The 24,409-nt window shown below is 41.8% G+C and overlaps 1 protein-coding gene across 4 annotated transcripts in view; it reads left to right on the top strand.

The window, feature by feature from the left end:
- Positions 1-24,409, top strand: part of MAPRE2 (microtubule associated protein RP/EB family member 2) — a 246,302-nt gene that overhangs the window by 97,726 nt on the left and 124,167 nt on the right. Inside the window, exon 1 of one of the 4 annotated variants that reach the window (XM_040354162.1) lies at positions 9,663-10,209. The exons of the other annotated variants lie outside the window; for them this stretch is intronic. Within the exon in view, the coding sequence (XP_040210096.1) occupies positions 10,091-10,209 (119 nt within the window). The 5' untranslated portion in view covers positions 9,663-10,090. Of the gene's footprint in view, positions 1-9,662; positions 10,210-24,409 lie in introns of those variants that run through there. 4 annotated transcript variants of the gene reach the window in all.

Here is a 24,409-nt window from a genome sequence, read left to right on the forward strand (position 1 = left end):
ACGGATTACATTTTTTCTTATTTACAATCAAAGGTTAATTTTTTTTATCGATTTATCAAAACTGAAGAATAGAAAATGAGAACCAATGTGGGGTTGTCAATAGCAACCAGATTTCTTGTTTGATTTTGAAAAACCCTGTATCCAAATCATTAATTTCAACAACAATTTAACATGGGGATATATTTGCATTCAATGTATTTTATGTATGTTTACTTGTGAAAGTCTTCCTTGTGTAGACCTTCTAAAGCCCTGAGACTGAGGGCGCTACCATCATGGATGTGATGTCAGAAGCCCCAGCAGACTCTGACTCACACTCAAATTACATTCTATAGCACTCCTTCCTGCTCATCCCCCTGGCAGCTGCATACGTGTTAATGTAGAGAGGTGAAGGGAGGGGTGGAGAAGCTGGGCCAGCACAGACAGTAATTAGACACACCCAGAACAGTAATTGGACACTCCCCAGAAGAGAAGGAGGGAGGGGGCAGTGCTAGGGAATTGTTTCACCCTGGAGTAGTCTGATTTTCAAAGGCACATCGCACATGATTACAGAATAGTTTATGGAAAGGAAAAAGATCTACACAAATGTAAAACACTTAATTTTCTTTGCTTTTGCCTACAATTATGAAGAATCTTTTTCTATTTTAAAGCCCAAGTCTGGGTTGCTGTAAAAATGTATCATGCAAGGTTTCCCCTGCACCACCTGGGTAAAGTGCTGATTTGTTCTAGAGAAATTTAATACAAATACCTTATTCCCTGATCCTGCAAGCTTTCCTCATGCTCCAAGACTGGTCCCTTTGAGCCACTTCTCTTTGCTGTTCCACCATTAGCACACATTCTAATGTCCTCATGTACAATGCAGGATCAGCATTTATGTATTGCACAGGAGGACTGCAAGTGCCTGTCTGAGATGAGTGTTGGCTGCCAAGGATGGAGCTTTTCCACAATGCACAAAAAGGTACCATTCTATTACAGATGTGTGGTGTGTTGCGTCTTGCTAATGCCTGCGCGTGCCAAAATGCATGCTACCAGTGCCAATGCGTTTTTTGTGTAGCTTGATTTTTAAATTGGTGTAGGTACCTTTTTTTGTGCGATTCTCATGTATAGGACAACCTATTGATATTAATGGGCTGCCCTAATCACAATGCACAAAAAAACAAGTGCGCTCGGTCGCACCTCCGTGGTGTGAACAGAACCTTAAAGGGTTTGTAAAGGAATTTTTTTTTTAATCTTAATAGCTTCCTTTACCTTAATGCAGTGCTGTTTTCATGTCCTCATTGTTCGTTTTTGCTCTCAAGTTGCTGTAATTCTTCTCTGATCTCCACACTTCCTGGTTGTCTGTTTCCTGATAACCACAGTACTGGGAGCTTTCTCTCTGTGGTCACTAATCAAGGAGGTGTGATTACTGTGTGTCTAAAACCCCTCAGCACCAATCAGTTTTGTTTGCCAAACCATCACTGCCCTGTATTGGCTCTGTGTCTCTGTACATCACAGAAGCAGGAAACAACATGCAAACACGAAACTAGAAACTGCAGGTACATTATATGATTAATTTTTATCTATTTTTAATCATTTTTAAAAGGAATCAGTTAACTATTATGTCTCTATACCCTGTAAACAGTTATTTCAGCAAAAAAAAATTCCTTTACAACTCCTTTTAGCTGGCATACATACAGTACATACAGTAGATGTGAATGGATGGAATGGGGTCAGTTTTTTTTTATTTTTATTCAACCTACTGATTGAATAATTAAAAAAAAATACTAATGTACGGACTGCATGAAAGTCTATTCACAAAAAAAAAAAAAAAATACTTATCTCATGGTACAGGCATTCAGTATTTTAGGAATGTAGAAAAAAATTAGAGCACTGTACTGTCCAGTAAGCGAAAAGAAAACAATGTGTCAGTGTGGGAATGTGAAGTTAGCTCCAGAATGTAACTAATTTGTAACATTTTACCAGAAGATCAGTCTGTGAATGAAGGCGCACTAAGAATATTTTCAGTTTCACAATTATCAGTGTGACTTCATTGCTCTTACTCTGGTGCAGTGGTACAGTCTTTAAAAAACAATTGAGAAAAAAATAATACCAAATCAAATTCTAAATATTGCAAAATAGAAAAATGTAACTCATTTGTTAAGTCATGTTTTTTTTAGGGAAATTACTACTTTTGAAATAAATAATGCATATGTTTTTAAGTAAAAAAAATCACACAATATAAAACTCTTGATGAATGAATGAATTGCCCCACGGCTACCAGCTACCAGTGGCATATGTTAGCTCTCAGCTGTACTGACAAGCTATTAAATGGCTGATGTCATAGCTAATCACATATACAGCACCATGGCAACTGCCAGATCCAAGAGAGGCTGAGATGGCAGCTTCCTTGTCTGTAAATAATGGGAGGGTCTGCTTTGTTACCCCCCCCAAAAAATGGATCCTGTTGCTTTAACTACTTCAGCCCCGGAATGATTTACCCCCTTAATGACCGCACATTTTTTGTGATTCAGCACGGTGTCCATTTTTCCCACAAATATGCTGCATACACACGATCGGACATTCCAACAACAAAATCGTGGATTTTTTTCCGACTGAATGTCGGCTCAAACTTGTGTTGCATACACACGGTCACACAAATGTTGTCGGAAATTCCGAACGCCAAGAACGCGGTGACGGAAAAATTGAGAACCAGCTCTCAAACATTTGTTGTCGGAAATTCCGACAGAAGATATGTGATGGAGCCTACACATGGTCGGAATATCCGACCAAAAGCTCACATTGAACATTTGTTGTTTGAAATTCCGATCATGTGTACATGGCATTAGAGTGTTCTTTTGGTGGTATTTGCTGACCTCTGCGGTTTAAATTTTTTGTACTATAAACAAAAAAAGATAGACAATTTAAAAACTTTTTTTTTTTTGCTATAATAAATATAAAAAACAAATAAAAAAATGTCTTCATCGGTTTAGACCAATATGTATTCTTCTACATATTTAAAAACCCAAAAAATCGCAATAATCATATATTGATTGGTTTGCGCCAAAGTTATAGCTTCGACAAAAAAGGGGATATATTTATGGCCTTTTTATCATACATTGTATTTATTCTTTTACTAGTAATGACAGTGATCAGCAATTTTTAGCGGGATTGAAAATTTGCGGCGGACAGATCGGACACTTTTGACACTTTTTTGGGACCAGTAAAATTATTAGTGATCAGAGTTAAAAATAGCCACTGATTACTGTATAAATGACACTGGCAGGGAAGGGGTTAAGTGTTCTCTAGGGAGATGTTTCTAACTGTGGGGGTAGTGGATTGACTATGAATACAGAGAGATCGCTGTTCCCGATCACTAGGAACAGACGATCTTTCCCTACTCCCCTGTCAGAACAGGGATCTGTTTGTTTACATTGACAGATCTCGTTCTGGCTCTCTGTGGCGTTATTGCGTGTGGCTGGCGGACATCGGGGTCACTGGCCATGCGCATTGGCTCTGATAACGCGCGGTGTGTCCGTGCTCGCGCCTGCTATAGCTGTTTCGAAGGACCGACGTACAGCTATGGCGATTCGTGCAGCCTAGCCAAACTGTCGCAGTATAACTGCAACGGTTGGTCGACAAGCAGTTAAGGCATGTTATACAGCAAAGGGCTTGTGCTGTGTAATTTGGCCCCCTGTAACACCTGAAATACCTGGCTGATCCTGCCTGGTTCTGCCCTCCCTCTGTAAACTGACCACGGTTTATCATGCCTGCTGAGCCCTGACACCGTGGTCAGTTTACGTGCCTCCATCATCTGCAGCCCTGCTCTGTCCTCTGTCCTCCTCTCCCCCCCTCCATGCCTGTCTGCTTCTGTCAGTGCCCACCCCTCCCCTCCTGCTGCTGAAATAAAAAATGCTGTTTAATATAATCCTTTGTGTTTCGTTATGCTAGGTGCTCCTGTCTCTGTGTTTTTATAAAAAATATGCTGTCTATACCTGATTTCAGAGTGGTGCTTGCATGACCAGCAGGCTCTCTCCTCCTCTCATCCTGACTGATGTCAGTGGGGGAATCTCAACCCCTCCCACTCTAGCTGTCAGATCAAGATGTGAGAGGACCGACCAGTCACCTGAGCAGCACTCTGAAATCAGGTACAGACCGCATTAGGAGTACCTAGCATAACAAGACACAGAGGATGATATAAAATGTAACAGTGGGTTAACAACCACTTTAAGTATTTATATATATTCACTACTCCCTAGAGGAAAGGGGAGGTGCAAACTGCATGATTATAGTAGAAATAGTAGAAATAAAGTTTGATTAATAACAAGTGGAGATCTTTCTGTGCTATTGCTTCTATGAGTGAAATGTGATCTATGAATGGAGGACAGGCGGATGAATGAAAGCAACATTTCCTTCAATCATAGATCATGTTTCATTCATATAAGCAATAGGACAGCTTCCATGAATGGGGAATAAGAATAATACAGAAGCAGGGGGGGGGGGGTGTTAACCCCAGCGAATGTCCGAGAAAGGGTTGCTCTGTGTCCCGTCATGTACTCAAAGAAAAGGATTTTACAGGCAAGTATGACGAAAAAATCCTATTTTCTTTATTGTACATCACAGGACACAGAGCAACCATAATAATGACTATATGGGATGTCCTAAAGCATAAAGGGAAGGGACACACAATCACAGAAACTGCCACCTGAGAAGGACTTGTGCCGCCCAAAACATACTGTGGCCAAAGCATTATCCTCAGTGGCTTTGATATCCATATGGTAAAATTCTGTGAATGTATGAACAAAAGACCATGTAATGGCTTTAAAATCCTTGAAACCTGATGGTGGATGGCCCAAGATGCCCCCACACACCTGGTAGCGAGCGCTTTTACCAAAAAACGGTGTGGGGGACCTTGAACTTCCAAGCCATAGGCTGAAATAATTAATTGGTGAATCCAATGAAAATAGTTAACTTGGATGCCTCTTGCCCATCCTGGGCTCTACTGGCAGCACAATCCAGGATTCCTGACCTATACCAAAATTCGAATAATTCTGACCTCCGGAACTACCTTCAGAGTATGCAGTAATCTTAAGCCACGTACACATTACCATTTTTAATGTCCTAGAAAAAAATTAAACGTTTTTTTTTTCAACGTGATTCTTGTCAAGCCTGCCTTGCATACACATGATCATGAAAAAAAAATGCTGGAGCAAAGCGCGGTGACGTACAACACGTACAACGGCACTATAAAGGGGAAATTCCATTTAGATGGCGCCACCCTTTGGGCTGCTTTTGCTTATTTTTCGTTAGTAAAAGTTTGGTGAGAGACAATTTGCGCTCTTCAGTCTTCATGCTTTTCAGTCTGTTACAGCGTGACGAATGTGCTATCTCCATTATGAATGCTAGTTTTACCAGAATGAGCGCTCCCGTCTCATAACTTGCTTCTGAGCATGCGTTTTTTTTTCACACCGTTAAAGCCTACACGCGACCGTTTTTCGCGACGTGAAAAACGATGAGAAAAATTAGAGCATGTTCTAAATTTTTAATGCCCATTTTTCACGTCGAGAAAACTGCCCTGGAGCCTACACAAAATCGTTTTAATGACCATTTTAAAAAATTGCATTTTTCATGTCATGAAAAACGGTCGTTTGTACGCGGCATTACTCCTGACAACTGAGGATCAGAAAAAAAGGCAAGACATTGTCTTGATTCAAGTGAAAACTAGACACCATTCTAGGAAAAAAATGGATGAGGACTCAGCCTCACCTTATCATGATGCGAGACCAAGAATGGCCAAAAGCACTGGCCAAAAGTTCCAAGATCTTTATGGGCAGTATTCTCACCTGTGGAGACCAAGTCCACTGAACTGTAGCCACCCTCAAACCAAATGGAGGAACTGGCATCAGTGGTTATTATCTTCCAATACCTGAAAGGAAGAATTCAACCTTTCTAGATTCTGAACAATCAACCACCAATCTTTAGCTGTGCAACACCCTGGAAACGGAGCTCTCTGGCAATCCAATGCCTGGATCTTCAAGTTCCAGACAGAGATAAAGATCCTCTACCAAGACCTGGAGTAGAACTGTACATGCCAAATATATCAACTGCTTCATGAGCAAAGGTTATTGAGGTATAATTGAGATTGACTCCCCCTCCGTCTTTAGCAATTCCAGCACTGGAGCTAGGAGCTTTGTGAACCTCAGAAGCTGTGGCCAGCCTAAAGGATGGTCACAAAAAAGAAAACACACAACTTTCCACTGCAATTACAGAATCCTTGATGAGGCTGGAAACAACCCGACACATGAAGATGTGTGTTTACTGATGATTATGGGCCCTGCAATCTACCTCTTTGAGAGGTCATCACTGAACCGACCAAGCCTATCTGAAACAGAAAGATGCCCAGTGGATTGAGATCTTAAGATGGACCTCATGTCCTCATTCAGTTTTGAAGCTGCTACCATTTAATTGTTTTACAATAATGAGCCCATAAATTTTGCTTCAAGAGCCAACGCAAGATTAGGGAGGAGCGAAGCACCTCATAAACTGCTCTAAAATCTTATGGTCTGAGATACTCTCAAACGCAGCAACCTCAGATGCCTCCCTCACTTAAGCGGAGTTCCAACCACAATTAGCATTTTTTAAATGTATGTCCTTTCATCCTGCGTTTTTATAATATAAATCTGGTCACTTACTATTTTACAATCCGCCGCCGATCCGCATAGATATTCAAAAAAGATAGTTTATAAAACTATATCTACACAGTTGTCATTTTGCTTGTGGGCATTGTGAAGCCTACAGGCACTTACTTCCTGGAAGTCTTGGATGGGGAGTGATAATTGGACAGCGCACTGCACCCTGGGAAATGATGACACACATTTCCCAGGAGCATTAGAGGGAGATGATGTCAGAATCCTAGGTGGTTTCAAAGGCAGATTTCGTGGCAACAGGCATTTCCCGATGAGTAAAAAAAAAAAAATCTTTTTTTTTTCTTTTTTAATCGTAAGCTACAGTTTAAAGCAAAATTGTTTTTTTGATGGAACCTCCACTTTAGGAGAGAAACCTGGGCAGTCTCCAATCCAAGCACTAACCAGGCTTGTTTCGAGATCAGGTGCCCCAGTGGCTCAGATCACCCTGATGCCATTGGTCCAACAGGAGACTGAAGGCGATGTACCTGCCTCACCCTTCTGGAGTCATTTAGCTAGTTTAACAGGTAAACATGATTTACAAAGATTAGGGTTGTGACATTGTCATAAAAACACACTGAAGCCAGTTGGAATGACGAGATGGCCGCCCCTGGTGTCATAACCCTAATCTTTGTAAACCAGTTTCTTTGGCGCCCCTGTACCCACATTGTTCCAGCATTTTCCCCACTCTTTAAAAGCAAGAGTGGGAAAACAATCTTTCAAAATTCTGCCCCCAGCAATGGAATGTCTTGTGTAACACTGAGATCTGATCTAAGCTCTACACTTAACTATGTAAGGCAATGTCTTGTCTGATTTGATACAGATTTAATGGATTTTATTAGGTTTTTAGGTTGTCTTCATATTACATAGTTTTGGTAAATCTAAAGGAGCTTGTTCGATCAGATTATATAGTGTATGGGCAGATTTAGTGTAGTGCTAAGGCTCACCAATTGACTAGGGTATGAAAGGGTGGCACAAGAGATTTGACCTAAAGCCCCAGAAAGTAGGAATTGCCCTTGGCCTGGTCGTGTATAAGGACAAGCCCCAGTACCTTTGGAAGTTTATTCAAAGACCGGCAGATGTCTCCATTCCCCTGGATGATATAGTAGTGCTTTGCAGTGAAAGCATCATTCGGCATTACTGATACTTGATTTTTTTTTGAGCAATTTGCCAGCCATTGTGCATGTCGCATAGGGTCAGCCCGTTCACTTGAATGGGTTTCCTTACGCGCCTTTGTTAACCGAAAAGAAGCTCCTGTTCCTTTTCAGGCGACAAGCTTCACATAAATTTGAAAGGTGCGATTTTCCTTGATTGCTGCATGTTCCTGTTGTGCAACAATCATGGCAGAATAGCATCTCATTTGGTGTGCCATTATGGAATAATGGCACCCAAACCCATGTTGTGCTGCCTGCGATTCCAAATCGCAAGATGTAAATCGGGCCTCAGTGACAGGGTGACAGCAAAACCACACAACAGTTTGCAGATTAGGCAAACACTGCTTTTATTTTGGTATTCAAAACTTTAGTTACAAATACTGTTTTTGCCTGTTTGGTACAAATAATTGAATATAATATTATACAGGATTATTATAACGCCAACAGTTTGCACCAACAGGGCCCTAATGAAAGGTCATTATTACAGTGCTTTTTGGGGCAACACAATTCATATTTTATTTATAATTACTTTCATCACTTACAACTTCCTTTAAATTCCTAGGGGCAGATCCACGTACCTTTGCGCCGGGCGCAGCGTATCTAAGATACACTATGCCGCCGTAACTTTATCCTTTTTTTTCGAATCCTCAAAGAATTCGCGCCGTAAGTTACGGCGTCGTAGTGTATCTTTGGCGGCGTAATGGCGCAGAATTCAAATGGATGTAATGGGGGCGTGTTTTATGTTAATACGTTGTGACCCGACGTAAACAACGTTTTTTTTTAACTGCGCATGCGCCGTCCGTGGGGGTATCCCAGTGCGCATGCTCGAAATTAATCCGGAACAAGACAATGCTCACGACGGTGACGTCATTCTACGCAAATCCCTATTCGCGGACTTACGCAAACGCCGTAAAAAATTCAAAATTGTATGCGGGAACGCCGGCCATACTTAACATTGAGTACGCCTCATAACAGCAGCTTTAACTATACGCCGGAAAAAGCCGAACGCAAACGACGTAAAAAAATGTCCTGGCCGGACGTACGTTCGTGGATCGCCGTAACTAGCTAATTTGCATACTCGACGCGGAATTCGACGGAAACGCCACCTAGCGGCCGCCGAAAAATTGCAGCTTAGATCTGACGGCGTACTAAGACGTACGCCTGTCGGATCTAGCCGAGATGCCGTCGTATCTTGTTTTGAGGATACAAAACAAAGATACGACGCGCAAAATTTGAAATTACGCGGCGTATCAATAGATACGCCGGCGTAATATCTTTGTGGATCTGCCCCCTAGTGTATCTGATATGTTAAATATTTAGGATGTCAGTTCTCTAAGGGCTGATTGTATGTTAATTAGGAAATCTCTACCCTGAAGATACAGGGTGCATAATTTTCGCCTTTGTATCAATGAGAAATGAAATCAATGATAAATGGGATGTAGGCATATTATAGAGCAGCAGATCTTGTTTCTGTTTTTGTTCCAATTTGTGAAAGTGTTCTTCCTTTCTAGGGAGCTGTGTTGCCTTGGATGCAGTGCTGATTGATGAGTGTGTAATAGAATTGAGAATACGTCCATTTGTAGGGTGCTGTTCTGGTCTGATTTTTCACACTTTTTCCCTGCATGTAACCCAGTCCCAGCCCTGCTGCACATTGCTCAAGCATTGCTTGGTACTGAATAGATCTTTGTGTGCACAGCTGCATATCAAAGAGCTGAAAGGAAATGGACAGAGGAAAAGCTGTTCAGTAGGCTCGGCTGAGCTGCTTTTTTTTTTTTCAGTGGTGCAGCAGAGAGGGAGGAGGAGGAAGAGTTGGAGGGGTGTGTAAAGAGATGGGAGGAAAGAAGGGGGGAGGCTCAGTTATCAGTAGCTTGGTGCTTTTTGCATGCCAGATGTAGCCTTTTCCTCTAGTCTTCCCTTCTGCCTTCTGCTAGTGTGTCTGTGTTATTATTGTTTTTGGATCTATTGGTATAATAACACTGCAAGTGTGTCTTCTGCGTATGCGAATCGAAGGGATCTGATGAGTTAGCTGGTTGCCATGGCGAGGGACCCAGTCATGTGACCAGGATGCTGCTTCAGGCTGTTTTGACGTCAAGCTGTAGACAGAGAGAGAGAGGGAGGAAGAGCGATCCGTGGCATAGCAGCAGCAGCAGAGTTTGTGCCTGCCTGGATCTCACTGGCTAACATCGAAGGCTGAAAATAACCTAGAATCTCCATCACCGGTTCATTTTTCTCCTCTTGATTTATTGCATCCTTCTTCTCTCTTTTACTGGGACAGCATCAATGCCGGGTCCGACCCAAACGCTGTCCCCAAATGGAGAAAACAACAACGACATCATTCATGATAACGGGAGCATCATTCCGTTTAGGAAGCACACTGTACGCGGGGAGCGTTCCTACAGGTAATGATGGGGGGGATGGTGTACGCAAGGCCAAGAGGGATTGTTATTGCTGGCCATGTTTTCTCCACAATTTTTTTTTTTTTTTACACCCTTAAAACACGCTTTTTTATTGTATTTTACATCAGCTTTCCGTTGTATGGGATGTGTGGCTTGTGTCCTTGCAGCAGCCAGAGATTTACCCTTTCCACGCCATGCAGCGTGTAGCTTCTTCAGCAGAGCACGGTTTAAATCTCCTCATCAGGCGTGTACTGGATGTGGGTACCCTTATGTTAGTGGAACGTTATGTAATTGGAAAGCAAGCGCTGCCTGCTTACGGTGACAAGAAAGGTGTTATCGTAAGAGCCCAGCAGCCTCTAGAAGCAGGCAGCTGTAATTTGCACCTTGCAACATTCATGTGCACCGACAATTATATAACATTGCAGAGAAGCCATTTTTGAGGTCAGCGCGATGCCTTGAATCACAGATCCACCAACACGCCTGCTCTTAAATGGGTCGTCGTATGTATATGGACAGACCTGTTTATACAAATAAACCCTGGATTTATTTCCGCTGATAATCTCAGCTTTGTGTGATTATTACTGTTGACATTAAATAATCCTGCTGGGTTTGGGTTTTTATTTAATTTGATGGCATTTGATGAGTCTTATGCTTACTGGCAGCGTGGAGCCATCTTTTTTTTTTTTTTGCTTAATATAGTCGTTTGAAGAACGGAAGGAAATTAAAGTGGTCAGAAACAGACCGCTTGTTCCTGCTCAGATGCTCAGAGAAAAACATGAGAATCCTTTCTGAGCTAAGCTGTAGCCTGCAATGGTAAAGCACCAGATTGATAGGGCTTTGTAAAGGTCTAGAGCTTCTTCATTGGTGGGGGCACTGATTGTAGAGGTCACAGGGTCATGGCTTTACTTAACCTCTTCTTACGTTGGACCTTTCAATTTTTCATAGTAATGATGATTGCAAGTAAGACTTACATGAAAACAGCTTTGGTTATTCCAGGGCACAAATCCAGTTCTGTCCATGGCACTACCTCTCCATCATCGCCTATGTAGAGATGATGCATGTGATAGATTGCGCGTGATTTTTTATTTATTTCATTTTGCTGGCCTTTTGAATTCCTATTCACGGAAAATGAATTGCATCAGTGGCTCTGAGAGGGGAGATGGCCCTCACCGCCGTCTTGTTTTACTACGTATTGTTTGGCTAGTGGCGCGGTTGTCACAGCAAGGTGAGCTCGCTAATGTGGTGTGGAATCTCTAAGGGGTTATAGAAGGCAGGCTTCCTTTAGCCTGCTGCAGGGTATGTTTTCATTAAATTTGCATTACCGTCTCTGATGGCATGGATGTACAGTAGCAATTAGCTCATTTACATCATCTATCATTGAATGGTGTATGTACAACTTAATACCGCCACTATAATTGGATTAATTTGTATGCACTGCTTACTACAAAAACATGGGCTGGGCATTCTAACATGACAGATGCATAAGTGGCGGTTAATATATTTTTCACATCTTCTTCCAATGTCTGCAGCTTTTTTTTTCTGCCTCTGTATTTAGCTTAAAAAATAGGAAAACAATTGTGGTGGGCCTTTTGGGTACTTCATGGTGAGCCTTTGGGTACAAAGGATGGAGAGGGAGGAGTGTCGCCAATCACAACCTGCCTGTGTTGAGTATCTTTTTCTAAGTGCAGGTTACAAAATGAAAGCTAGAGTCCGATTGGTTGCTATAGACAACTTCCACTTTCAGTTTCCTTTCTATCTTTTCTATCTGCTCAATCGTAATTTGGACTTCATGGGAAAAAAAATATTTTAAAGTGGATCATTTAAAAGGCAGTTACATAATACCTATAGCATATTAATACATTGCTCTAAAATCAGTTTTGGTGTCAATGTGTGATAACTATGTCGGTTACTAGTCAAGGTAACACAACCACCTAAAGCCTGGGTGTGCTATGGGTGCCCAAAGATTCGCCAATAGCATTTTAAAGCTGGTATTGCACCTTCTGACACGTGTGTATATAGTTGGATTTGTTCTACATTTTAAAACTGTTTACATTGGGGGAAAAAGCTGATTTATTGAAGCACATAGGAGTTTGTAATAAATCATTACACTACAGGAACAGGGTTACCAGAAATGGTTTCTTTACAGCAGGATTACTGGTTATTTATAGAACTGTGCTAAAGTGACCACATAATAAAACCCCAAGTTACTTACCTTTCTCTGGAGAAAAGCACTTTATTTACATTCCTCTTACACATTTATTACCACGTCACTTCAACATGTCAGTGGTGGGGGCAAGCAAGTGTCGTCCGTTAATGATAGTAGGATTGTCATAGAAAACAAATTATCCTGATTTTTGGATATAGGAGATGGGGTAATTTGCATATTAACAGCCAATCAACTTCAAAAACTGTAAATAATTAAATTATTGTTGGAGAGCTTTGCTGTTAAATATAAAGTATTGTTTTTCCTTATCTGCAGTTTTCCTTTATAACTGCTTTTAAAACCTTGATGATTAGTTATGATTATTTATACCTGTAGTTGACGAATGGCTAGTGTATTTTTTTTTTTTGTCTGCAAGGACAAACCATTAGAATGCTTAAAGTGGAAGTTCACCATATAAACATTAAACAGCCATATAACAATGTATCTTGATAACTGCATACAGTATCTCATAAAAGTGAGTACACCCCTCACATTTTTGTAAATATTTTATTATATCTTTTCATGGGACAACACTGAAGAAATGACAATAACAGTGTCAATTTGCTGTCCCCTCAAAATAACTCAACACACAGCCATTAATGTCTAAACCGCTTTCAAAAAAAGTGAGTACACCTCTAAGTGAAAATGTCCAAATTGGGCCCAAAGTGTCAATATTTTGTGTGACCACTATTATTTTCCAGGACTGCCTTAACCCTCTTGGGCATGGAGTTCACCAGAGCTTCACAGGTTTCCACTGGAATCCTCTTCCACTCCTCCATGACGACATCACGGAGCTGGTGTATGTTGGAGACCTTGGGCTCCTCCACCTTCCATTTGAGGATGCCCCACAGATGCTCAATAGGGTTTAGGTCTGGAGACATGCTTAGCCAGTCCATCACCTTTACCATCAGCTTCTTTAGCAAGGCAGTGGTCGTCTTGGAGGTGTGTTTGGGGTCATTATCATGTTGGAATACTGCCTTGCTGAGCAAGTGCACTCAACTTCTTTGGTCGACCATGGCGAGGCCCATAGGTGTGCGCAGCCTATTGCATTAGGGTGTGCACCCCAAAGATTAAACATACACTACCAATCACTCATGGTGTTCTTTCACAAAGGGAAGTGATCGCTAAATTAAACATTTTCCGCCCCCTTTCCCCACTCATCCTAATCCCTCCCCTCAGCAACAGCTGGTGGGAGAGGTAGGAAGTCGGCAGCGCTGTGGGGAGGAGGGGGGGAGCCAGGGCTGTAGGGGAAATCTGTGCTGCACAGGGTGATTAGGGTGTACCTGGGCACACCCTGTGCGGACGCCTATGGAGAGGCCTGTTGTATGTGGAACCTGTCCTGTTAAACCACTGTATGGTCTTGGCCACGGTGCTGCAACTTAGTTTCAGGGTCTTGGCAATCTTCTTATAGCCTAGGTCATCTTTTTGTAGAGTAACAATTCTTTTTTTTTTAGTTCTTTGCCATGACCAGTATGAAATAGTGAGAGCGATAACACCACATTTAACACACCTGCTCCCCATTCACACCTGAGAACTTGTAACACTAACAAGTCACATGACACTGGGTAGAGAAAATGGCTAATTGGACCCAATTTGGACATTTTCACTTAGGGGTGTACTCACTTTTGTTGCCAGTGGTTTGGACATTAATGGCTGTGTTGAGTTATTTTGAGGGGACAGCAAATGCACACTGTTATACAAGCTGTACACTCACTAATACATTGTAGAAAAGTGTAATTTCTTCAGTGTTGTCACATGAAAAAGCTATAATAAGATACTTACAAAAATGTGAGGGGTGTACTCACTTTTGTAAGATACTGTAGCTCCATGTTTAACATTTATCTGTTACTTATACAGAAGTAAGCCTCAGGCATATAAGCACTCTGTTTTTGTATCTCCTGGTCTTAAAACAAAAACAAACAAGTACATGTGTGGCCCTGAAATAATGATGCCTTGAATAATGATGCCCTGAAAGTTCACTTAATGCATAGCGCCATGTTCAATTTCTGTCCAGTTGTCCAACAATCAACACTGAAGACTGCTGGCCATTAAGCCTGGGTTCACACTAGAACACAGTGAATACGCTGCATATTTGGCACCTTGTCTAAATCACAACCCAAACCGATTGCGGAGTGTATGTTAAATCAACAACGCCCCGTAAACGGTTTGCAAAATCCAGCGTGATTTTCAGAATCTGATCGCATGGGTGCTCATGATTCTGGTGTGAACAAGAAACCCAGCACCAGTTAGGTGCAAATGTGGTGCGTTTTGAGCCATACAAATCCATCACTCAAAACGCACCCAGAAACACCGCATGTAATTCGCACAGGAGTGTGCTGTGCTTCCTGTGCAAATTACATGCGGTGTCCTGCACTGCAACAGTGTGAACCCGGGGGTTACAAACGAGAACATGCAACTCACTGGGACGCTCAGCCCCCCTCATGCTATATACATCTTTGACAGTATCAGGGCACAGAGAAAGTGTTTTCTGGTCAAGCATTTCAATTACAAGACATAGATAGCTTATATGAACAAGCTGAAGTTAGAAGCTGATTGGCTACAATGCACAACTGCACCAGATTTTTCACTCTCCAGTTTGAGCCTCCATTCACATCGGCGAGATTTGACATGCGATTTGACAGGTCAGATCGGAGCCAATTGCCGGCAATAGGAGCGTCCCAATAGATGCAATTCCAATTTTGCGGCACCGCTACGATTTCCAAAAGTAGTTCCTGCACTACTTTTGGCAACTTCGGGGGCGATTTTCAATAAACATCTGTGCATGAACCGGCACAGTTGTCTTTCAAGTCGCCCTCGAAGTAGGATTTATATGCGGTTTTGAAATCGTCACAATTTCAATGCCGTGTTCAATGTGAATGAGGGCTTAGGGTCCTTTCACACAAGCTTTTCGATTAGGTCCGCCTGTTAGTTTTTCAGATGGACCTTGCGGTGGTCTTTGTAGAATAGGGGATGTAGGCAAATACATGTCCACTGACACACAAACCAGATGCATGGTGGTCCTACTTTCCATCCGTCTGGTAGATCAGATGTAAACGGACAGGCGGTCCATTTCCATACGATCTCCCTATATAGGAAAGCAGGACCTGTCATCTGCCTGCTCATCGGGGATCAGCAGAATCCGCTGCATGGAGGTGTTCGTGTGAAAGGGACCTTAGTTGAACCATCACCATGAGTTGTAAGTCTAAAAAAAATTGGCATTCGGCACTTCAGCCTAACACCACCAAAGTTGGCCTAATCTGTTGTAGGTTAAACTGCCCTCAGCCAAGTTGCCTCAAGCCTCGTACACACGGCCGAGGAACTCGACGTGCCAAACACATCGAGTTCCTCGGCCAGTTCAGCACTGAAGCCGCCGAGGAGCTCGGCGGGCCGAGTTCTCCCATAGAACAACGAGGAAATAGAGAACATGTTCTCTATTTCCTCGCCGAGCTCCTCGTCGGCTTCCTCGGCCGAAAGTGTACACACGGCCAGTTTCCTCGGCAGAATTCAGCCAGAAACTCGGTCGGAAGCTGAATTCTGCCGAGGAAACTGGTCGTGTGTACGAGGCCTTAGTGTAGTTTGCCCATGTTATACTGGTTTTCCATCATGGCAGGCCTTGGATGTGTGTTATGGCATGAGGTTAGATGATTTTAAAAGTTATGCAAGCTGTTGCAGGCTAAAAAAAAAACTAGAAAAAGTAAAAAAATTTCTTACTCTATATACAAAAATAAAACTTGCGAGTGAGCTAACCCTAATGATGGAAATGTCATGAAGTGACCCTTTTGGCTTGTTACAGCTAAGGTTTATTCTGATTATATTTCGCCTTCACTGGTTCCTCCTTTCCCTCTTCACCAACATGCTAATGCAAAAAGTGTTACCCTTTGCATTAAATACTTGATGAAGCTAGTGACATCACTTGGTCTCTGTGCTTCTGTCTGCAATTCAAGGCTGTTGCGAGTTTCTGACATGATGCGGTATATAGGACCTGAAGGAACTGTAATATGATAAATGTAATGGTCTGGACCCAAGATAGGGTCAGAGGAGGAAAAGGCTAGATGATGTTGGATGTCCTCCAGCCAGAAAAATGAGGCATCCTCTATCGGACTTGCTGCAAGTTCGAATGCACACTGTGAGAAGCTCATAGTGTTCACTTGCATAGACTTCTGTTGTATGAAGTTGCAAGCCGCAATAAATTTGGCAGTGCAAATTCGCACTGATGTGTGGCTTTAAAATCATAGTGAAGTAGCCAGATTTCAAAGCCACATCGGTGTGATCAGGGGCTTATAGGAGAAGTATCGCTGAAGCTTTTTTGCCTATACTTTTCCTATGGACCACAGTAGTGCAGTTCATTCTACACTCCTGTGACCCGTATTCAGCTGACAGCAGGCTAGTGACTGATGTCAGCTGAGGTCACAAAGCCCTGGTCCAGGCTCCAAAAAGCTCCCAACCATATGGTCAGGATCCATCCAGATGCATAGACCTGCAGCTGGCTCAGCCTCTCGGCAAGTCGCTGGAACACTAAGCCAGCCACTGCCGCCCACTCCACAGCCCAGCGCTCTTGTGAGCACCGGAGGAGCAGAGAGCCAGTGACTAACAGTCACCAGCTCTCTGCAGCCTTAAAGACCAACATTTGAGTAATCAGCTAAAAGCGGTGTTTGATTGCTCAGTTCTCAGTCTTAAATGGCTTTCCAGAAGCATTAGACAACTAGCTCAGAGGCGATAACTTGCCTCCTCACCACCTATGTTACCCATTTAAAGTTTGCAGCACCACAGCGCATGCTGCATTACATGCTGTTGCAAAGGGGTTGTGGCACAGTCACTTGGACCTGCCATATGGGTGGCATGATTTTCACTGGCAATGTTAACTTGCTCAGCGTTTGGGAAGTATAGTGGCAATAAAACTGCCGCTAAACCACCTGTTTTTACTGCCCCTCAGCCCCCCATGTAAACAAGGGGTAACAATTTATGTTATATACTGCACAGATTGGTGATTATCTTGTCCTAATGGATGGCCTTAGTGGCACATTTATTACCTCTGGGAAGCCTTTTATCTCTACAGTGTTTGTGCCGTGAGGAGTAATAAAATTGTGTTACTGTTGCGAAGATTGCTCTGAAAAATCTAAACATAATAAAGGGGGGGGGGGGTTCAAATCCCAGTGCCTTTTGTACGGTACAACTATAGTCCTATATTTTTAGATTCATATAGGCTTGTTTAAAAAGCAACCAACTCAAATCTATCCTCAAATTCTCAACCTAGAACCTGGAATGGTGGTGATAAGCAACAAAGGCGTTTTAGCGTGTAATAGTTTTATTTAAATGAGATCTTCACAGCTTTATCAGGTACTAAATGGCTTTTGTTGTCTATTAAGAATTTATATTAGGACCAAATATGGGTCTTGGATGGTTGTAAATCATAGACCGGCAGCTACTAAACGTTAAACCGAAGCCATAATGTAATTTGGTGTGGTGTACCTGTGCCATACTTACTGTGACCAGAACACAGTGAAAAAAAAACTGCACATTTATAGAGCACAGCCATGTGTTTTCCAAATGTGAATTATGTGTCAGATAACAAGTGTGGTCACATGACCTATCAAAGTCATGTGATTTTCCTCTTCTCTAAACATGACGTTCTCTCTGCAGCTGAGAGAGAGTTCTATTGGACAATGCAGGTTACACACCACACCCTTAATTTTATAAATCATTAAGAAAATGGCGGCCATGGTGTCTGATAGAGAAAAGTCATGAGAATTTGTATCCTAGTGGGATTGAATAGCCAGTATTAGATCTGGCCGTTAGACTACTTTCAGCCTAACACATTTGATTATTTATTATTGGTATTTATATAGCCCTGTCAATTTACACAGCACTTTACACATATTGTACATTCACATCAGTCCCTACCCTCAAGGTGCTTACCATTTAAAGTCCCTAAAGGCTTATACACTCTATAAGAAAATCAGGCGAACATTTTCGTCCAAAGAATTTTCGTACAATTTTCGTATAGTGTGTACACAACTTTCGACAGCCGATTCTGACTTTTCGTACTAGACAAACTCCAAAATGTTTCCGTATGGGAACAGAACAAATGTTTTCAGTTTTAATGTGTACCGTCCTCGTACGCTTTTCGTACAAGAAAAATCAGAAACAATAAACAACAAAGAAAAAGCCTTTGTCGTAGAAGAATTTTTGTATTGGTTCCGATTTGCTGTGAAACAACGAGGAAAATCAGACAAATGTTCTTTTTCTTTTAGTGTGTACCCCAGTTTACTCATTCATACACATACTAGGGCCAATTTAGACAGGAGTCAAATAACCTACCAGCATGTCTTTAGAGTGTGGGAGGAAACCGCAGTACCCAGCGGAACCCACGCAGGCAGAACATGCAAACTGCAGGCAGGTAGTGTCATGGTTCGGATTCGAATCGATGACCCTAGTGCTAGGCAGAAGTACTAACCACTTGTGCTGCCCAATGCTTTTCTGTCATCACCTATTACTGTGGAAAACTAGTATTTGTTGTATGGTATATGCAATTCGGCCAATATTTGTTGCCAGACAATATAAATTCATGCCAATCTTAACAAAAAGCAATGATCTATGACATTTTATTTTCCTGAAATACAAATTTTTACCCATGAATTTCTGCAGGTGAACATGGTATAAAGGCTAGTTTTAAAACTATGCGGAGTGTGAAGATATTTCTTTACATCTTGCGGCCATCTTGTCAGCCGTAACGTCTGCATGAATGTCATGTATCTTGCTGGCTAGACAGCTTAATATACAAATATCATAGTGAAATTATGCTAGACACACCAAGGATTTTTATGTGCATATTTGCTTTTCCAAATCTTGGCAGAGAGTGCAGATGTTTGGTGGTTCTCTTCTTTTTCTGCCAAGCACTGAAGCATAATAGGCACGCTTGATTTATTTTAGTAAATAAGCAGTAAGTGTGGGTGGGGAAGCTTTTATTACCTGGGGAACCTGCGCTGGGTTTAAGCATCTCTTTTACAAGTAACATGTAATAGTCCTACGACATGGGAGATAGATTAAAAGAAAAAGAGTAAAGAAAATGGTCTGTGCTACTTTGGCAATAAGGGGATTGCTCGGTTGTATTTTGGATATGTCCATGTGAATAAGCCATAATTCTTCTATTTCCCCATTATAAATATATTGTTATACTTTGAAGAAGTGTGAAAATCTAAGTTGTGTTGGTCTGCAGAAGACCAGTTTTACCATCTAATACAAACCTAGTCTCAAAATACCAACCTAATCGTTCTCTTCGTTCTTCTCACCTCCGGGACTTTTCCAGAGCCTCTCCAATCCTATGGAACTCCTTGCCCCAATCTTTCTGATTATCTCCTACTCTATTAGCTTTTAGACGATCCCTGAAAATTCTTCTCTTCAGAGAAGCCTATCCTACAAACACCTAACAACTGTATTTTAATTTTCTCCATCGGATCATCCCTCACAGTTATTACCTTTTGTTCCACTTGACCCTCCCTTCTAGATTGTAAGCTCTAACGAGCAGGGCTCTCTGATCCCTCCTGTATTGATTTGTATTGTAACTGTACTGTCTTCCCCCATGTTGTAAAGCGCTGCACAAACTATTGACGCTATATGAATCCTGTATTATAATAATAATAATGTTAATTTTGCCATGTAGTGCATCTTGCATGTCATTGCAAAGCCATGTTGTCTGGTTTGTACGAAATGACAGTTTGAACTCCCAAAGAGTTGTCGTCATAATGACTGTGATGGATTAATGCCTTAATAATAATCAATGCAAGGATTGTGTTACACGGTCTACCTGAACATATTCCATACGTTTTTATGCAATTATATTGTAGCTTATTCCTTCCCAGTGGAAAACCGTTTCCATTCAGTTGTCTTCTTGGTAGTGTTATGGGCAATTAGCCCAGTATCACAGCCTGTAAAGATCAAAAATATTGCTTGATGGGGTGATTATTGGGCATACAGGTAAATGTGGTTGTGATAAGACTGAAGGAAACCTCCTATGTATCTTAGATGGCCTTCATTACACAAGGGATATAAGAGGTATTCCTACAGTGCTCCGATGAACAGACTTTCACAACCGGATTATCTTTTCTATGTTGTATTTATCAATTCTGGTCACAGAACATATAGTCATATGTGTTATTTCTTTAAACTGGTTAAAAATACATTTAGGATGTATGAACTCATACAGAGCTACAATTATTTGGTATTTCTTAGGCCTTGTACAGACGGACGGACTGTCCGCTGAAAACGGTCCGCCGGACCGTTTTCAGCGGACATGTCCGCCCGGAGATTTCTGTCTGATGGTTGTACACACCATCAGACAGAAATCCGCGCGTACACGATACGCTGTGACGTGGCCGCACCGTCGCGGCGACGTGCGCGGCCCTGGAAGTTCAATGGTTCCACGCATGCGTCGAATCACTTCGACGCATGCAAGGGATGGCGGTCGATGGGACATGTACGGTGAGTCTGTACAGACGACCGAACATGTCCGACGGACAGGCTTCCAGCAGACATGTTTCTTAGCATGCTAAGAAACATTTGTCTGCCGGAAAACGGTCGGCTGGACAAATGTCCGCTGGAAACCTGTCCGGTCGGTTTAATCAGCTTAGGTTTAATCAGTTGCCGTTCATCCAGCTTATCTTTTCTATCCATGTTGTATTTATCAATTTCTGGCCACAGAACAAATAGTCATATGTGTAATTTCTTTAAACTGGTTAAAAATACATTTGATGAACAAATATATACAGAACTAAAATCATTTGTATTTCTTGGAGCTACCTGGAGCTTGGGTCTAATCAGTCGCCATTCATCCATCTTATCTTTTCTATCCATGTTGTATTTATCAATTTTTGCTCACAGAACAAATAGTCATATGCGTAGTTTCTTTATGCTGTTTAAAAATGCATTTGATGAATACATTTATACATAGCTACGATAATTTGTATTTCTTAGAGCTACTTGGAGCTTGGGTTTAATCAGACTCCATTCACCCATAGCTGATATATTAGCTGTCTGTGGAATTGGCTTTGAAGTATTCTGGTTTTATTCCTTTAAAGTTAAATTTTTACTTCTTTTGCATCGCACTTTACTATAGATTAGACCATGTTGGCTGCCTTGTTCACAGCAGTGGTCCTGATCACACCATTTACTTACCTTCTCTCTCATGTCTCCATGACCCTGCCACATCAAAAGGAGCATTTCTTTTAACGGCTCATACAAGAGACTATGGTTAGCTGATGAAACATTGACAATAGCCTGGCCTCAGCAGTAATTGACACCCTATACCTGAGTCTGTAGTATATCTCTCCTTTAAATATCCAGTTACTAGACCATCCTCTACTTGCTGCTCAGTGTTCCAGGATATTACCTACTCGCTGCAGACCAAGTTAATGATTTGCAAAACGAGAACCGGAATCTACAGTTTAAACAAGGTGTTGACCCTGTTGAAATCTGCTCAATTGCTGGAACAAAAGAGAGCTATTTCCATCTTTATTTTCTAAGTAGGGAACAAGAAACACATGCTTCTAAAAAGTATTTTTATTGCATCCAATTAAATGAGATCAGAAGAAATTTTGAAAAATATCTTTCTATGCAAAGAGACAGAAGCCAAAGCTTACTTTGATTGGTTACTTTGTATCTCGCCACATATGGGATTGGTCTGTTTTTCGAGTAGAGCGATTTTCTTTGATAGACAGAGTTAAACATGTTTATGTAATTCTTTTAATAGCAGAGTGTGCTCGTTGTATATAGCGTATGCAGCCACAAATGTGACCTGTAGAATAGAAATGGTAAACATCTGCTATCCATTTTGTGCTGTAACACTCGCACACATGCATGCTTGTTCTGTGCTGCTTTGTGAAAAGGGTGGACAGGGACTGCTCATACAAAGGGTCCCTTCCTGCACATAAATGATCCCGTTTCCTTGACTGCTAAATCTTTAAAATGTGAATTGATACACAAATAAACCCAGAGGCCCTCAAGGGAATATTACATAGCTACAAATACACTTCCAATTCCATCCTACCATATTTCTTTAATGTTAAAGGATGCAGTGGGAACAGAGTGTAAATCGCGCTGTCCTACATAAATATTATCTATTCAGTCCAGCCAAAAAATAGGCAGCACTATGTAATTCTCTATTGTTAGCATCTGCTTCTTTATGCTAAGACCAAGTACAAAGTATGTAACACATATGAAAAAAAAAAATCTGTAAAATATTTTTTCTGTTGCATGTGCTGTCATACATTGGCTAAAACCATATTATTTAGCATTTTTCTGTCATTTTTTCAAATCCATTATTAAAATAACTGACAAGCCTTCTTCAATCTGTCTGAATTTTTCTGTATTAAATAAGTAGGCACATCTGGCAATTTTTTAATCCCCTGAGCCTGAGATTTAGCCCAAGGGTACAGAGGTTGTTAGGAGAAGTTATTATTATTATACTGCCAACAGTTTGCACAGCATTTACAATATAAAAGGAGACAGTACAGTTACAATACAATACAAGAGGGTTAAGCCTAGCACACATGGGCCGAATGTCGGCCAACATTATCCGATTCAATAAAAAACGGCGGACATTCGGTCCGTGTGTATGGCAGCCGGTCCAACAGAAGCAGACCATTTGCCAAGCTTCTGTCGAATGGCTCATCACCGAAAAAGGTCTGCCAACCATTCCCTATCGGTGGAGAGCGCTGACTGGAGTGGTATGGTGGTTGGGCCGCCCCCTGTCAAAACACAATACAACAGCAGGGGAGATCACTGTACTAACATTGGATTGTTAGTACAGTGGCTCCTACCTGAGCTTTCCATTTTTCTTTTATGCGTTCAACCCACTGGATTGATAAAAAAAAAACTAGTGTGTACTAGGCTTTAGGAGGATCCTGTTCGTGAAGCCTCGTACACACGACCGAGGAACTGAACGGGCGAAACACATCGTTTTCCTCGTCGAGTTCCTTGTTAGGCTGTCGAGGAATTCGACAAGGCAAGTTTCTCCATTCCGTCGAGGAAAAAGAAGACATGCTCTCTTTTTGGCTCGACGGGATCCTCGACAGTTTCCTCGTTGAAAAATGTACACACGACCGGTTTCCTCGGCAAAAAAAAAAATCCCAGCAAGTTGTCGTGTGTACGAGGCCTAAGAGTTCACAATCTAATAGATTATATGACAAATTGAAGCGGAACTATACTTGCTTCGGGTCCAGCGATGTGGTTTCCCGGAGCTCCTCGCCCGGCCACTTACCTCTTCAGCTGGCCTGCTTTATGGTCTCGATCGATGGCCCCTTTCATTGGCTGGGCAGGAATGACATCACTCCCGCGCATGCACGGGAGTTTAGTCAAATTCAGCAGTGCCTAATCTGTGCAGTGAGCTGTGTGTCCGCAGCTCACTGTACAAGGGCGTACAGGCAGGTAGGTAACTTTAATGAACAAGAGATGAAGCATGTCTCTTCTGCATTAAAATTCCTGCCTGTTCACCTTTTTTTTTTAGGCCTAAAGTTACACTTTAAGGTTATGGTCAACAGAGCAATAGCCAGGCCCTACCCAGTATCCTCTGCACTCTCTGAAGCATCAGAAAAGGAGTGCTATTCCTCTCAGTACTTGTAGCTAATTAATAGGCAGTACATTCAGTGCACTGTCTAGTGCCCTGAGCCATGAATGATTAATTGTATTGAACCCATTCTCCACCAACACCCCTCATTTTTGCACTTCAATCTGAACCCCTATTTTTGCTGTTGGTCATTAAAGTCAAGACCAGAGACTAAAGCCAGTGATCCATATTTCCAGCAATCATGTTGATTAGCCATAGACCCTGGCCAGAAGCCATCAAGTTTCTATCTCTGATAATGAGCCTCTGAGAGATGATAGATCTGTTAGATGTGATAGTCAAAGTGTGCCAGCTCATTATTGTATTTGTGGCAACTTAAAAGAGAGGCAAGCAGGGATGTAGGCTGAAGACCCACATTCAGAGTTTTGCTATTTAAGTCAGTA

This window comes from Rana temporaria, chromosome 5 (genome assembly GCF_905171775.1).
Source record: "Rana temporaria chromosome 5, aRanTem1.1, whole genome shotgun sequence".
NCBI lineage: Eukaryota > Metazoa > Chordata > Amphibia > Anura > Ranidae > Rana > Rana temporaria.